Source organism: Apodemus sylvaticus, chromosome 19 (genome assembly GCF_947179515.1).
Source record: "Apodemus sylvaticus chromosome 19, mApoSyl1.1, whole genome shotgun sequence".
In the NCBI taxonomy this organism is placed as follows: Eukaryota; Metazoa; Chordata; class Mammalia; order Rodentia; family Muridae; genus Apodemus; species Apodemus sylvaticus.
In genome coordinates this window covers 48,576,472-48,592,095 of record NC_067490.1, presented here as the reverse complement: position 1 = coordinate 48,592,095, position 15,624 = coordinate 48,576,472, and the positions used below count along the sequence as shown (strand labels likewise).

Here is a 15,624-nt window from a genome sequence, read left to right as displayed (position 1 = left end):
CAGAGTGAGTTCCAGGACAGCCAGGGCTACACAGAGAAACCCTGTCTCGAACCCCCCCACCCCCCAAAAAAAAGCAGTAGGAAGGTTGGGAGATTTTCTGTGAATGTTTGGAAGATGGGAAACTCACCAAGATGTATACTGGGAGCTGGATGCTCTGGTCATGTCTGTACTCTCAGTAGTTGAGAGCGTGAGGCAGCATGTTGCAGACAGCTCAAGGCCAGTTTGGGCTGTATAGAAGAATGCGGGCTCTGAGGTGAGACCCTGTCTCAAAAATTGAAATCAAAGGGCCGGAGAGATGGCTTAGTCGGTAAAGGCGCTTGCTGTGCAAGCGTGGCCATCTGATGGACCCTGGAACTGACACACAGGCAGAGGAGGCATGTACACAGTTGTCTTTTGGCCTCCATGTTTGTACTTTGGGGTGGGGGCTGGGATTGGGGAGTGCTCTTGTGTGTCATTAGCCTAATAGATCAATTAATCTTAATTAATTAATTAAGATTAGATCATTAAGAAACAAAACACAACCTGTTCTCCCTGGCCCAGTAGCTATCCAAATTCTAGTAGCTCCTCAGCCAATGCTGGATTACATACTGACTTTCTTACCCTCCATTGGAGTTTAGTCTGGCTGGAGCTTGCACGGGTCTTGTGTGTGCTGTCACAATTACTGTAGGTTCATATCTACTTGTGTCTGTTTTGTCTGAGAATCAGTGTTTTCCTGAAGTTATATACTACCTCTGGTTCTTACAGCCCTTCAACCCTTCTGCAAAGATCCTGATTTGGATCTTTCCTGAGAATCAGTGTTTTCCTGAAGTTATATACTACCTCTGGTTCTTACAGCCCTTCGACCTTTCTGCAAAGATCCTGATTTGGATCTTTCCTGAGGAGTCTTCTTCTTCTTCTTTTTTTTTTTTTTTAATTTTTTTTATTCGATATAATTTATTTACATTTCAAATGATTTCCCCTTTTCTAGCCCCCCACTCCCTGAAAGTCCCGTAAGCCCCCTTCTCTTCCCCTGACCTCCCACCCACCCCTTCCCACTTACCCGTTCTGGTTTTGCCGAATACTGCTTCACTGAGTTTTTCCAGAACCAGGGGCCACTCCTCCTTTCTTCTTGAACCTCATTTGATGTGTGGATTATGTTTTCGGTATTCCAGTTTTCTAGGTTAATATCCACTTATCTGAGGAGTCTTCATTCTTTTGTTCTCTGTACATCTTTGAAATTTTAATCACATATAACTTGCATGTTTGGTAAACATTTACCATTGAGCGATATTCTTGGCCCTGCTTTGTTGTTGCTTATTAAAACATCAACTAAAACTGTGTATGCTGACACACACTTTTAATCCCAGCTCTGCAGGTGCAGGTGCAGGTGGACCTCTGGTTTGTTTGAGGCCAGCCAAGTCTCCATAGTGAGTTCCAGGGTAGCCAAAGCTGTATATTGAGATCTTGCCTCAGAAGCAAAAGCAAACACACATTTTCTTAGTGATTGAGTGAGTTGGCCCAGCTCCTTGTGGGTGGGGCCCTCCCTGGGCCCTCCCTGGGCTGGTGGCCCTGGGTTCTGAACAAAATGTGGGAAGCAAACTAGTAAACACCACCCCTCCATGGCCTCTGCATCAGCTCCTGCCTCTGGGTTCCAGTGCTGTTTGAATTCCTGTCCTGACTTGTTTCAGTAATGACTGTGATCTGGAAGTGTAAAATAAGCCAAATAAACCCACCCCTCCCCAATTTGTTTTTTTTTTTTTTTTTTGGTCATGGTGTTTCATTGCAGCAATAAAATCCCTAAGACCCTCACACATAACCAAAAACAAAAACAAGACCCCCCAAAACAAAAGCAACCCAAACCATGCAAAACCAAACAAAAACCCCCAAATTGAGTAAAAAGTGCTTTATTGTGGCCATTTTTTAAAATCTGGTTCCCAGCTCTGGGGTAAAATGTCTAATAACTGATCAGATATTAGCCATAGGTTTTAGATAGATATCGTTTCCCTTTAATCTATAGGTTGCCAGTAGTTTTTAATGAGCAAATGTTTTAAAATGCCTTTCTGTATTTTTACAAAGATCACACTATTATCTCTTACTACTGTGATAAAGTGGATTGCTTTCTTTCTTTCTTTCTTTCTTTCTTTCTTTCTTTCTTTCTTTCTTTCTTTTTTGGATTGCTTTCTGAATATATAACTTTCTCGCACTGATTAATTGCATATGGTTACATATAACTGCAACTACTTTGCCAATTTAAGTTTAGATTTTTTTTTTGTTGTTGTTGTTGTTGTTGTTTTGTCTTGGTTTTGATTTTGGTTTTTTGAGACAGGGTTTCTCTGTAGAGCCCTGGCTGTTCTGGAACTCACTCTGTAGACCAGGCTGGCCTCGAATTCAGAAATCCGCCTGCCTCTGCCTCCCAAGTGCTGGGAAGGTTTAGAATTTGTATGATTGTGTTTGTAACACATATTGTATTACTTTCTTTTTAGTGTCAGCTTCCATACAAGTTAAAGCCTGAATTCTGTGGAGTGCCTTTTATGTTCCATAAAGGAATCTTTCCAAGAGTAGTTTTATCCCTGGGTTAGAAGGGCTCACAAGCCACAGGGCTGTTGCTGTCCTATTCCTGCCCTCACCCCCATTTTTTTTCCTTTGAGCCAAGGTTTCTCTGTGTAGTCCTGACTGATTGACTATCTTAGAATACATTCTGTATACCAGCCTGGCCTTGAACTCAGAAATGTGCCCACCTCTGCTTCTTGAGTGCTGGAACTAAAGATGTGCACTGTTAACTACCCAAGTGAGTTTTCTTTCTTTGTAGGAAGGTTTTAATTAGTGGTTCAACTTTTAAATTCGATAACTGCATTATTTAGATTTTGTTTATTTCAAAGTTTTGTTTTTTTTTCCCGGAAATTTACCTATAGGGCATTACTTTTTACATTTGCAGTATGAAGTAGTGTCTGAAATACATAATAGTCTACTTATTTCCTCGTTATTGATGTCTCCTGTAGTGCTTTTCCTGCTTTCATGAATGATATTGGAAATTTCTGGGTGGTGGCTGTTGTTTTTCTCTCTTCTCCTCCCAAGGGGGTTCCGTTACTCTCGCCTCTCCAGTTTTAGTTACTTTTTGGTTTCTGTAATTAAACATCACATCCAAGTCAGTTTATGGAAGGAGGAGTTTACCTGGCGCTTACAGCTCCAGAGGGATAGGAGTTTGTCACCCTCATGGTGGGGAGTGTGCCAGCAGGCACGCGGGCAGGTGCAGGCGGGCAGGCAGGTGCGGGCAGGCGGGCAGGTGCGGGCAGGCGGGCAGTCAGGTGCGGGCAGGCAGGTGCAGGCGGGCAGGCAGGCGGGCAGGTGTGGGCAGGCAGGTGCGGGCAGGCGGGCAGCAGGCGGGCAGGCAGGTGCAGGCGGGCAGGCAGGGGCAGGCGGGCAGGCAGGTGCAGGCGGGCAGGCAGGCAGGCAGGCGGGCAGGTGCGGGCAGGCAGGTGCGGGCAGCAGGCGGGCAGGCAGGTGCAGGCGGGCAGGCAGGCAGGCAGGCATGTGCGGACAGGCAGGCAGGCGGGCAGCAGGCAGGCAGGCAGGTGCGGGCGGGCAGGTGCGGGCGGGCAGGTGCGGGCGGGCAGGTGCGGGCGGGCAGGTGCGGGCGGGCAGGTGCGGGCAGGCAGGTGCGGGCAGGCAGGCTTGAAAATAGCGGAGCAGCTGACAGCTAACATTTTGATCCACAAAATAGGAAACAGAGAACACAATGCCAGGAGGCTGTTACAGTCTCAAAACCCATACCAATTACACATCTCTTTCATCAAGGCCACGCCTCCTAATCCTTCCCCAACAATTCTAACAATTTGGTACCAAGTATTCAAACAAGAGCCTATGGGGTCCATTCTTTCAGAAGTACACCTTCCTTTCCTCCCTCTTCCTCCACTCCTTTTCTATCTCTTTTCCCCACTCTGTCTTAATTAGAGTTCACTGCTTTGAAGCGATACCACGACGACGAAGACCACTCTTACAAAGGCAGACATTTAACTGGGACTGAGAGTTTCACAGGTTTAGTCCATCGTGGTGGTGGTGGGGAGCGTGGGAGTGTGCAGGCAGACTGAACAGGGAGCTGAGAGAGTTGTACGTTTTGGTTTGCAGGCAGCAGGATAGGACTAGATTCCACACCGGGCAGACCATGAGCGCAGTGCGCCTCAAAGCCCACTCCTCCAGGGACACTTCTTCTAACAAACCACACCTTCCAATTTTGCCTTGGGGCAAGCATTCAAACACAGGAATGTCTGGGGTCCATCCCTTTTCAAACAGCACACTCTCCATGTCATTGCCAGCACTGCAGGAGTAAACTCAGGAGCTTGTACCCGTGCGCTATCCTGCACTCCACTCCTTAGCTGTGTGTGGGGCGCCTCTTTCTTACCTTAGTAAGTCTTCTAAAACGTTTATCAATTTTATTTTGAGTTTGTTGACTTCTTGCACATTTTTGGTTCTTGTTCCTTTACTTTTCTACTGTTGGATTTGTTATTTCTTAGCTTTTAATTGAAATATGGTCTTAGAATGAGTTTTAGACTTTTTGTTAGAAGTGCATTAAAGATACACCTTTCCCCCCAAAGTACCCTTAATCACTTATCACTTGCTTTGCTATCACATGTTTTTATTACCATTCAGCTCAAGCTATATTCTAATTTTCATTGTGATTTTTTTCTTTGACTCACGGGTTTTTAGACATATGTTGCTAAATTTGCAAATATTTGAGGATATTTTAGATACTGCTTCTAGAGTTGATTTACACTTAATTACATTTAAGTCCATGTACTTCAAAAGGGTGAAGGCGTTTGGGTGAAAACTGGGTTGCTCACATATTTCAAATATGTATCCTTCTATATTTTTGTTTGCTTTAAAAAAAAGAATCCCTTAATTTGAAGTTTAAATATTATCCACAGATACTTCAAGACCTACGTACTATTCCTTTTCAATTCTATCAACTTCTGTTGATATGCTTTTAAACTATGTTTATAGCTAAGTAATATAACAATTTCTTTTGTTCAGTTTGCACTTTATTTTGAAGTACTACATTCCTCGGTAGTATTTAATTCTTACTTCATGTGCCGGCATCACCCGTGTGCAGGTATGGGGAGCCCAGATGAGGTTGTCAAATCTCCCCAACAGATGGTCTGTCGGAAGTTTCCATGTGGGGCTGAGTATTGAACCTCAGTCTGGGGAAGAGCAGTCCTTGTCTTAATTACTGAATCATCTCTCCGGCCCCTCTTTTTTTTTTTTTAATATTTTTTTAAAGATTTATTTATATGTAAGAACAGCTGTCCTCAGACACCCCAGAAGAGGGCATCAGATCTCATTACGGATGGTTGTGAGCCACCATGTGGTTGCTGGGAATTGAACTCAGGACCTTCAGTAGAGCAGTCAGTGCTCTTAACCGCTGAGCCATCTCTCCAGGCCCCTCTCCAGCCCCTCTTAAAGTCCATTTTATATGATACTGCTCTGCATTAGCACTGTTTTGATTAATATGCTGTATGTTAGATTTTGTATTGGGGTAAGGTCTCAGATATGCCACAGCGTGGCTGTTGATGTCAGAGGATAACTTTCTGAGTCATTTTAACTCGTCTCCTATGGGTGTGGGCTCCAGGGTGTGGGCTCCAGGAACTGAACTTGTCTCCTTCCTCAGCTTTCCAGAGGTTTATGCAGCATGTCTACCTGCTAAGCTGCCATGCTGCCAGCCTTTGCGCTCGCTCTCCCCCCCCCCTCCCTCCCTCCCTCCCTCCCGCCATTCTGTAAATGATGCCTGTGTGTGGGTATGTCTGTGTGAATGCAGGTGCCATTTGTTGGTCAGAAGAGACTTTCAGCCTCTTGGAGCTAGAGTCGTTGGTGTCTGTGAGCATGCGTGCTGCTGGGCCTGGCACGGCCTTGGTAGCAGTGAGGGTAGAGTGGCTTGGTTCCTGCCCCGGGATAGCAGGCCTGTGCCTCCTCAAGTGTGGATGGCTGCGTGGGCTTAAGGTGTGTTTGTACAGTGGCGTACATGCTTTCCCATTCCTCCGAGGAATATCCTCTCTTATTGATGTTAATGACACCGTAATAATTAGAAACTGCAGGAGTCTAGGAGTCAGTCGTGCGTCCATGCCTTTAGCAAAATGGTGAATACTGGGACCTTCAGGACAACCCTTAAGGATGTGAAAAAGAACTCTAAGAATTGAGTTTGAAAATATGTAACTTCTCAGCTGTGCAAAAAATGATGCATTATTAATTATATGAGGGACTTTATGAATCTAAAGGAACAAAGACAACAGAAAAATACAAAGGCGGGCAGATTCCTGAGTACAAGGTTGGCCTGGGACACAGTGAGTCCTGGCCCAGGTGTGGTGGAAAGGATAATTCCCGGGCGGGGTCCCACCCGGGTCTCACCCTGCTCTCATACTGTCCAGGCTTGTGCTTTCTGTCTCTTCCTAAGGGCCAGGGAGCTAAGGTCGTGGAGTGTGATTGGTGGGTTGGTCAAGCCTGGAGTGCTAACTGAACTGATATGTAAATAAAAAGCTGGACTTTTGTTCCGGTGTGATGAGTTAGCAGAAGGGAGCTGACCTATCTGGAGAGCTGATTTAGAGAACTGATGCAGCTCTTTTAGAATATTTTTAGCAGCTATTTAGAAAAGGCTCCCAGAAGAGCAAACACAGCTCTTGTAGACTTTTTTCTGGCTTTTTGATTCTGACCAAAAACCCCAAGAATTACTTTTAGAATTTTTCGAACAGGATTTCTGACTTGGATCAAACAAACCCATGAGCCATCCAGAGAGATTTTAAGTTTTTTTTTTTTTTTTTTTGTTTTTGTTTTTTGGATTTGGTTTTTTCGAGACAGGGTTTCTCTGTGTAGCCCTGGCTGTCCTGGAACTCACTCTGTAGACCAGGCTGTCCTCCAACTCAGAAATCCGCCTGCCTCTGCCTCCCAGAGTGCTGGGATTACAGGCGTATGCCACTACTGCCCAGCTTAGTATTTTTACTAACAGAGAAAGCTGTCTAAACCAGAGAGTTTTTAGAATATTAAGAAAAAAGTTTTCTAGAATAGAACAAAACACAGAGAGAGAACAACCTAAAAGGCTGTCTCAAGCAGACTGCAGAGCCGAGAACCAGCTACAGAACGCCGGTTAGGGAGTCATCTGGAGCAGGACACAGGCCGCCGGCTCAAACCCACGATTTAAAAAAAAAAAATTATTTATTTGTTTGTTTGTTTATTTAATGTGAGTACACTGTAGCTGTCTCAGACACACCAGAAGAGGGAGTCAGATCTCGTTACAGATGGTTGTGAGCTACCCTGTGGTTGCTGGGAATTGAACTCAGGTCCTCTGGAAGAGCAGTCAGTGCTCTTAACTGCTGAGCCATCTCTCCAGCCCTCGAACCCACAAGCTGACATTGAGTTGTTTGTTTTGCTGCCCTCAAATACCCCTTCTCTCAGACCCCTCTCCAAGTTGAGGCTGGTCCTTGGCAGGTGCTGGCTCTGAACTAAAGTTCTCTGCAAAGCAGTATGGGCTCTTAGCTGCTGAGCCATCTCTCCAGAACTTGGGAGGCAGACACAGGTGTATCTCTGTGAATTTGAGCCCAGCCTTGTCTTGAGAAAACAGAAAGCAAAGCAAACAAATAAAACGAAAGCCCCAGTAAAACAATCGACAATAATTCTTTTTTTAAAATAGTGCTTTAAAAACTTTTATTTATTCATTTTATGCTTATGAGTACATTGTAGCTGTCTTCAGACACCAGAAGAGGGCATCAGATCCCATTACAAAAGGATATGAGCCACCCTGCAGTTCCTGGGAATTGAAATTGAACTTCTGGAAGAGAAGTCAGTGCTCTTAAACACTGAGCCATCTCTCTAGGCCCTTGTCAGTAATTCTTAATTATTTGTTTTTAAATTTATTTTTCTTACCTTAGGACAGGAGATGGATGGTTCAGCAACAGTGGCTGCTCTTATAGAGGACCTGGGTTTGCTTCATGACCTCCACATGGTGGCTCATAATTGGCTATAACTCCAATCCCAGGGGATTCGGTGCCCTCTTCTGACCCCCAAGGGCACCAGACACATTCATGGTATAGAGACAGACATACATATTGGCAAAACACCCATACACATACATAAAATAAGAATAATTTTAATGTTTGTTGACAATCACCAGTTGCAAATTAATTGCTTTGTTTTTTTTTTCTTCCCTGGTATGTCATGTAACAACAGTGTTATAATGCTGTGTGCTCCTTTCCTCTGAGAAGCTACTATCATTTACCATTCACTAATCCTGACAATTAAAGCCAGCTCGTTTAGATGACTGTTGACGAAAGTGTTGGTGGCTGTTGGTATAGTTAATAAAATACTTTATTCCAAACATACTTTTTGTAGTGGATTCTTTATTTACTCTTTGGAGCTTATGCATTTCTTTCTTTGTAAATTTGGTATTAGCCCTTTGCCAGGGGCGTAGCTGGTGAGGCCTCCTCCCACTCTGGGCTCTCAGCTAACTCTGCCCCTGGTGTGCTTCGCTGTGAGGAGACTTCTTCCTTCTGTGTGCTCCTATCTGTGCTGTTGGGGTTTTACTTGAAAACTTCTTATCCTACCCCAACATCTTGAAGGCTGTGCTCTGTTTTCTTCTAGAAGTTTCAGTTTGTAAATTGAGGGCTTTGAACCATTATTTTTGAACAAGGTGAAAGGTAAGACTTCAATTCCTTCTGCAGATAGAAATCTAGTTTCCCACCATTTGTTGAATATGCTGTTTTGTTTCCTCAGTCAAGTGGACACAGCCTTGCTGCTTTACTTCTGGGTCTTAGCTGCTGTCCCACTGCTCTCCTCTGTTTTACCCTGTGCCAGGCTGACGTTGTTACTGTGGCTCTCTAGTGCAGCCTTAGGTTGGCTATCTAGCATCGTTCATACTCCGCTCATACTTTGCAGGTGTGCTTTGGTGATTCATGGACGATTGTGATTCTGCGTGAAATCTTGCGCTATTTTCTTCTAAAAGAATTCACAACCTGTGAATTTTGATAGAGCCTTCATTTGTTTGATATGTATAAATAAAAATTTAAATACTCATTCTGAAAGAACAATAAAGTAAAACTTTTGTAGGAAAATAAATAATTTTGTAGTGTATAATAGGTAAGGAGATGAGTTAAGACTGAATGTAGGCAGTGGGCATGAGTTATGAGAGAAAGGATGTAAGATAATTGTTTTCTAGTCCAAATTCTGTGGATTGTGTTGTTTTGGGTGGTAGTTAAGTGCATAATATTTATTTGATACTGAAAGTATAAAATTTAATGTGAAGCTTCACAGCTTCTGTTCTATGTGTCTATTCTGGTTGGACGTAATGAGCACATCTGTAATCCCAGCACTCGGAAGGCAAAGGCAGGTGGGTCTCTGCGGTCAAAGCCAGATGCTCCACATAGTGAGTAGTAGGCCTGCCAGAGCTACCAGCTCAACAAAACACAGCGATGGAAAACAAAAGCCCAAAAGCCTATTTTAACTATATAGAAGGTTGGAGTAGTATAGATTTTGAGTCTGGTTAATTTTGTTATGTTTATATTAGTTTCCAAGTTGTTTTATTTTATAATAAAATTTATAAAGTTAAGGAAAAGAGGTCATGACCTCAAGAGGAACAAGATGAGGTGATGGGCTGGGCTGGAGGGAAGTGAGAAGAGGAGATGATTGATGTACTTATATTTTAATTTGAAAATGTATTGAAAATAATTAAAAAGAAAATGCCTTACAGATATGCCTATCGGCCATCTGATGGAGGCATTTCCTCAACTGAAGTACCTCTTCCCAAGTAACTCTAACTTAAGCAGATTAAAAACAACAACAACAACAAAACAAAACAACCAGGACATATAATGGGCACTAGATGTGTTTGCTGGTAATAGAGAGAATGTGAGCGCACTAAAATTTAGGCCTCCTAACGGAGTCAGTGTGGAAAGGAGAATAGTATGAAGGAGAACCCGACAGAGATGCCTGAGCTGGGCATGCTGTGATGAACGCAGTCTGTCAGGTAAGTAGCGTATGAAGTCAAGGAATGCAGAATGTATATGTGGGGCAGCATCCACCTGCCTCTGCCTCCTGTGCCATCTCAGAGCATGGGCAAACAAGCAAAGGGGCTGGAGCGCTGGCTCTGTGGTTAGGGACGCTTGCAGCCCTTCTCACCTAAGTAAGCTTCAGGGGTCTGATGCCTGCTGACCGCCTTTGGTTCCAAGCATGCACAAGCATGCATATATGCCTGCAGGCAAAGCACATAAAATCTCAGAAACAGACCAGCTACCACCAAGGAAAAGCAATTTTCTACCCATTCGTTCCTTAGCTGTGCTGCCTTTCCAGGTGTAGATTATCTAGGCTCTGCTTTTGGATTTGCTCTCCTGCTGCGTGTTTCTTTATCCTCCATATAACCAGCAGGCTTCCTACTGCAAAAGGCAAGGCTTGGCTGCTTCAGACCCTCTCTCTAAAAGTCACCCCAAGCAAGCACAGACAACAACAGTTTCAGTTAAGTAAACATGTAAGAGCTGCAGAGATGGCGCGGTGGTTGAGAGCATTACTGTTCTTGTAGAAGACTTGAGTTCATCCATGTTGGGCTGTTCACAACACCTGTAACTCCAGCTGAAGGGGTGCTTCATGCCTCTGGTCTCTGTAGATACCTTCAGAATTTTTTTATGTAATCATTTTTTGAAATTAATTGAAAAATGAAATAGAAACATTTTATGATAGAATTGAAGATTTACAAGGAAAATATTTCTGATAAAATTGTACAAAACTGTAGAAAAACATGTTAAAATTAAAGATTATCATGGAAAATTTTATATACATATAATAATGGTATTTTATATACATATAATAAAAATATTCCTAAGTTGATTGAAAGTGGAATTATAAACATTTTCTGATAAACTTGAAGATTTACATGGAAAATATTTCTGATAAAATTGAAGAAATATATAGAAAAACATGTTAAAATTGAAGATTATCATGGAAATTATGCAGATAAAATGATAGGCATAAAAATAATTCTAAGTTGATTGAAAATGGAATTATAAACATTTTCAGGTAAAAAAGATTTACATGGAAAATATTTCTGGTAAAATTCAAGAAATATATAGACAAACGGTTAAAATTGACTATTTCATGGAAAATTTTATATATAAAATGGTAGATATGAAACCCTTTCTAAATTAATTGAAGGTGGAATTAAAAACATTTTGTGATAAAATCCGAAATTTATATTGAAAACATTTCTGATAAAGTAGAAGAAATATATAGGAAAACATTAAAATTGAAGATTATCATGAGAAATAATGCAGATAAAATGGTAGACATAAAAACATTACAAAATTAATTAAAAGAGGAATTACAAACATTTTCTGATAAAATTGAAGATTTACATGAAAAATATTTCTGGTAGTCTATGTCTTTTTATTGGGGAGTTGAGTCCATTGATGTTAAGAGATATTAAGGAATAGTGATTATTGCTTCCTGTTATTTTGATGTTATTTTTATGTTTGCATGGCTATCTTCTTTGGGGTTTGTTGGAAGATTACCTTCTTGCTTTTTCTAGGGTGTAGTTTCCCTCCTTTTGTTGGAGGTTTTCATCTATTATCCTTTGTATGGTTGGATTTATGGACAGATATCATGTAAATTTGGTTTTGTCATGGAATATATCTTGGTTTCTCCATTTATGGTAATTTGAGAGTTTTGCTGGGTATAATAGACTGGGGTGGTATTTGTGTTCTCTTAGGGTCTGTGTGAGATCTGCCCAGGATCTTCTAGCTTTCATAGTTTCTGGTGAGAAGTCTAGTGTAATTCTGATAGGCTTGCCTTTATATGTTACTTGACCTTTTTCTCTTACTGCTTTTAATATTCTTTCTTTGTTTTGTGCATTTGGTATTTGACTATTATGTGATAGGAGGAATTTCTTTTGTGGTCCATTTGGAGTTCTGTGGGCTTATTGTATGTTCATGGGCATCTTTTTCTTTAGGTTAGGGTAGTTTTCTTTTCTAATTTTGTTGAAGATATTTACTGGCCCTTTAATTTGGGAATCTTCAATCTCTTCTATACCTTTTATCCTTAGGTTTGGTCTTCTCATTGTGACCTGGATTTCCTGGATGTTTGGGTTAGGAACTTTTTGCATTTTGCATTTTCTTTTACTGTTGTGCCAATATTTTCTATGGAATCTTCTGCCCGATATTCTCTGTTCTATCTCTTGTATTCTGTTGATGATCTATGATTCCTGATGTCTTTCCTAGGTTTTCTGTCTCCAGGGTTGTCTCCCTTTGTGATTTCTTTATTGTTCCTATTTCCATTTTAGATCCTGTGTGGTTTTGTTTGCTTCCTTCACCTGTTTTGTAGTGTTTTCCTGTGATTCTTTAAAGGATTTTTGTGTTTCCTCTCTAAGGGCTTCTATTTGTTTACCTGTGTTCTTCTGTATTCTTTTAAGGGAGTTATTATTTATGTCCTTCTTAAAGTCCACTATCATCATCATGAGATGTGATTTTAAATCAGAGTCTTGCCTTTCTGGTGTGTTGGGGTATCCAGGGCTCACTGTGAGTTCTTACAATGTCTGTCATAGAATCTTTGGAATTTTCCTATGTAAGATCACATTATTTTCAAAAAGTGATGCTTTGAATTTTTCTTTTGTCCCAATTTAATTGTTTGCCCTTGATTTGTTCTCCTCTCTGACCATTGTGGCTAGGGCTCTCAGTATTGCATTCAAGTGAAGAAGGTAGATGTCCTCATCTTGTTCTGTGTCTTAGCAAGGACCTCTCTTTCAGCTCTTCCCACTTTGCTATAGTGGTAACAGCTAGCTTATTAAAAATTGTTTTTATTGTGTTTAACTATGCTCTTCTGTAGCTTTGTTCAGCATTTTTATCATGTTAAATTTAGTCAGTTGTTTTTTCTGCATTTTATTGATATAATTTTTTTTTCTTCCTTTCTGTTGAAATAGTTCCTTGTATTTGTTGATTTGGCTATATTGCGCCCTACAGCCTCCAAACCTGAGATCAGAGCATCCACAGGGTGGGCTTCCTCTGTGAGCTGCGGAGGTCTCTGCTTCAGCTCTCGATTGGCTTGTAGTTGGCTGTCACCTTCTTTTCCTCTCAGATGATCTTCTTACCTAAGATACAGCAACTCCCTCCTCTCCAGTTGTCATCCAGCTGCACGGACCATTCTCCCGCTGCAGGCGACTCAGGAGGTGTAGTGTGTAAAGGAAAGCCACACTAACAAGAAGAGGCTCTGTCTAGGCAGGGTTTGAGAGGTCCTCGTCTTTGCTGTGCAGTATTTTAGTGGCTGTAGTTCTCTGAGTCACCTGCAACCCCTGCAGTTCCTCACCCATAATTCTATAAGCTAGCTCAATAAACTCATAGACTTGTGGAGTTCACAGTTCCGGAGGCTGAAAATACAAGCTCGGGTGTTGGGGCACTGTCTGTGCTGTGGAAAAGGTCCAGGGGCTGGATAGCCTCACGGCAGGAATGCACGTGAGAGCAGGAGATTACGTTACAAAGCAGGAGGCTGGGCTAGAGAGACTGCAGTCTGAAAGCTCGGTGGGAAGCAGAGTCCAGTCGACCTGGGGACCTTCCAACAGGCCCAGCCCCTCCAACCCTCACACTGTTTCCCAGCGTGAAGGTTGTGAGTTCTTGGGAGCCAGCATGGGACAGAGCTCATCTGAACCCTAGCAGATGGTTTTAGGGTTGTGGGCTTGGATTAGAGACTTTCTGGCCTCTGATCATCAAAGTCAGGGCATTAAGTAGTATTACAAGTTTGGTCCTGAAGATAGTTGGGCAGGAGAGGACAGTTCTGTTGCTGATATGGTGAGGTGGCTGTTTTACTGAGAGACAGCATTTTGCAAATTCACTGGAGCCCAAACCCTGCTTTTACAGTCGGTGTTTCAGGTCCACCATTACTGAGAAATCAAAGTGCTTGAGTTTTATGCATCAACAGGAAAGACAATAGCTGTTTCTTTCTTTTGCCAAACAAATTCAGAAGTCTTTACAAACTTCCACAATAGATCAGAGAAGTCCTTACAAACTGCAGTCTTCCACATTAGATTAGAAAAGTCCTTACAAATGGCACAGTCCTCCAAGTTGGATTTTCAAAATATGTAAAAAGGAATTCAGATAGGTAAATACAAAAAGCTAATAATTTAATTATTTTAGTACATTTTGAATCATCACAGTCACATTGATGAAGAAATTTTATTAGAAGAGTGAAGGGGTATTTGAAATTCAAGTTATAATTTATAATTGAGAAAAAATAAGTTATAAAATATAAATTTAATTATATAGAATTAAATAGAGAATAGAGAAAGTGACTAGGATTTAGTGTCTTGCTCTGTACCCCATCTCTACAAAAAATAATTATATGTCTTTAAAAATTGTATGTCTGACACAATATCAAATAGTTATCACTGAAAACATTCATATGAGCAACTGGACAGGATCTACCTAATATATGGGTGTGTAACAATGAATGAAGAAAGAGGAGAGATGAATTTGAAATAAAGCAAAGGGGGGGTGTATTTGAGAGGGTCTGGAGGGAGGAAACTGAAGGGGGAAATAAATATAATCTCAAAATAAAAATAAAAGTGTTGTGGCATTGTGATAGGCATTTATTTTAGATTTAACTATCACATATTATCTTCATACATCAATACATGTAATGTTAAGTATCTTTTTCTTTTAAGGCAAAGGAGAAGCTACTTTTTAAACTACAAAGAGATCAATAGGGCAGTAACAGAAGAACCACCTGCCCCAAACTAAATAAAAATCTTACTAATGATAATCTTGATAATAATTACATAATTCAAGTACAATTTGTTTAATCAATGGATTAAAATGTTATTAAGGCAGAGGTAACTTTTTTTTTTTACCAGCTAGTACTGTAATTGCTTAAAATTGAATTTCTGTTAGTTTTTGTACTGTAGAACCTTCTGTTTTTAAGTGGTATTACTTTTTTTATAAACTTATTATATGTGTGAATAAAGGTGCATTTGTGGAGGTCAGGGCAAGTGAGTTCTCTCCTTTTACCATGTAGGTCCTGAGAATTGAACTCAAGTTGTTAGTGTGGCAGCAAGTGCTTTACCCAACTCCTCTCTCTGGTTTTATAATAGAACCTTTGTGGTAGAATTGATGGGACAAAGAATCTAGACATTTAAAACTTTGTATCACTGAATTGCTTTTTACAAGTGGTATAAGATTTCAGCTGCCAGCACTGTAAGTTTTATCAAACCTCAATAAAATAAAACAAAAAGTATAATTATTGTAATGGATAACAAAATTTCTTGCTTTGATAATCTTAAATTATGCTGATGATTTATATAGCAGTGATAATCTTGATCTTTCTCTCTTTCCCTACTCTTTACAGAGCAAACTATTCATGGAAGGATTTAGAAGCTTGAAAGAAGGAGAGCCAGTGGAATTTACATTTAAAAAATCCCCCAAAGGCCTTGAGTCAATATGGGTAACAGGCCCAGGTGGGAGCCCCTGCTTAGGAAGCGAAAGAAGACCGAAAGGGAAGACTCAGCAAAAGAGGAGACCGAAGGGAGATAGGTAACTGTTCCCGGCTGATTGTGAGTCTGTTGTATTTGGAAAATATGAAATTTTTTATTCGTTTGCTTATGGATTTTATAGAGCCTAGCCAAAAGAAACTGTCATTAGT

The 15,624-nt window shown here is 41.1% G+C and overlaps 1 protein-coding gene across 3 annotated transcripts in view; it reads left to right on the top strand.

The window, feature by feature from the left end:
* The window catches only part of Lin28b (lin-28 homolog B), an 86,326-nt gene that overhangs the window by 32,146 nt on the left and 38,556 nt on the right, over positions 1-15,624 (top strand). For all 3 annotated transcript variants that reach the window (XM_052164481.1, XM_052164482.1, XM_052164480.1), the window contains exon 3: positions 15,331-15,515. In XM_052164481.1, coding sequence (XP_052020441.1) covers positions 15,331-15,515 — 185 coding nt within the window. The remainder of the gene's footprint in view (positions 1-15,330; positions 15,516-15,624) is intronic.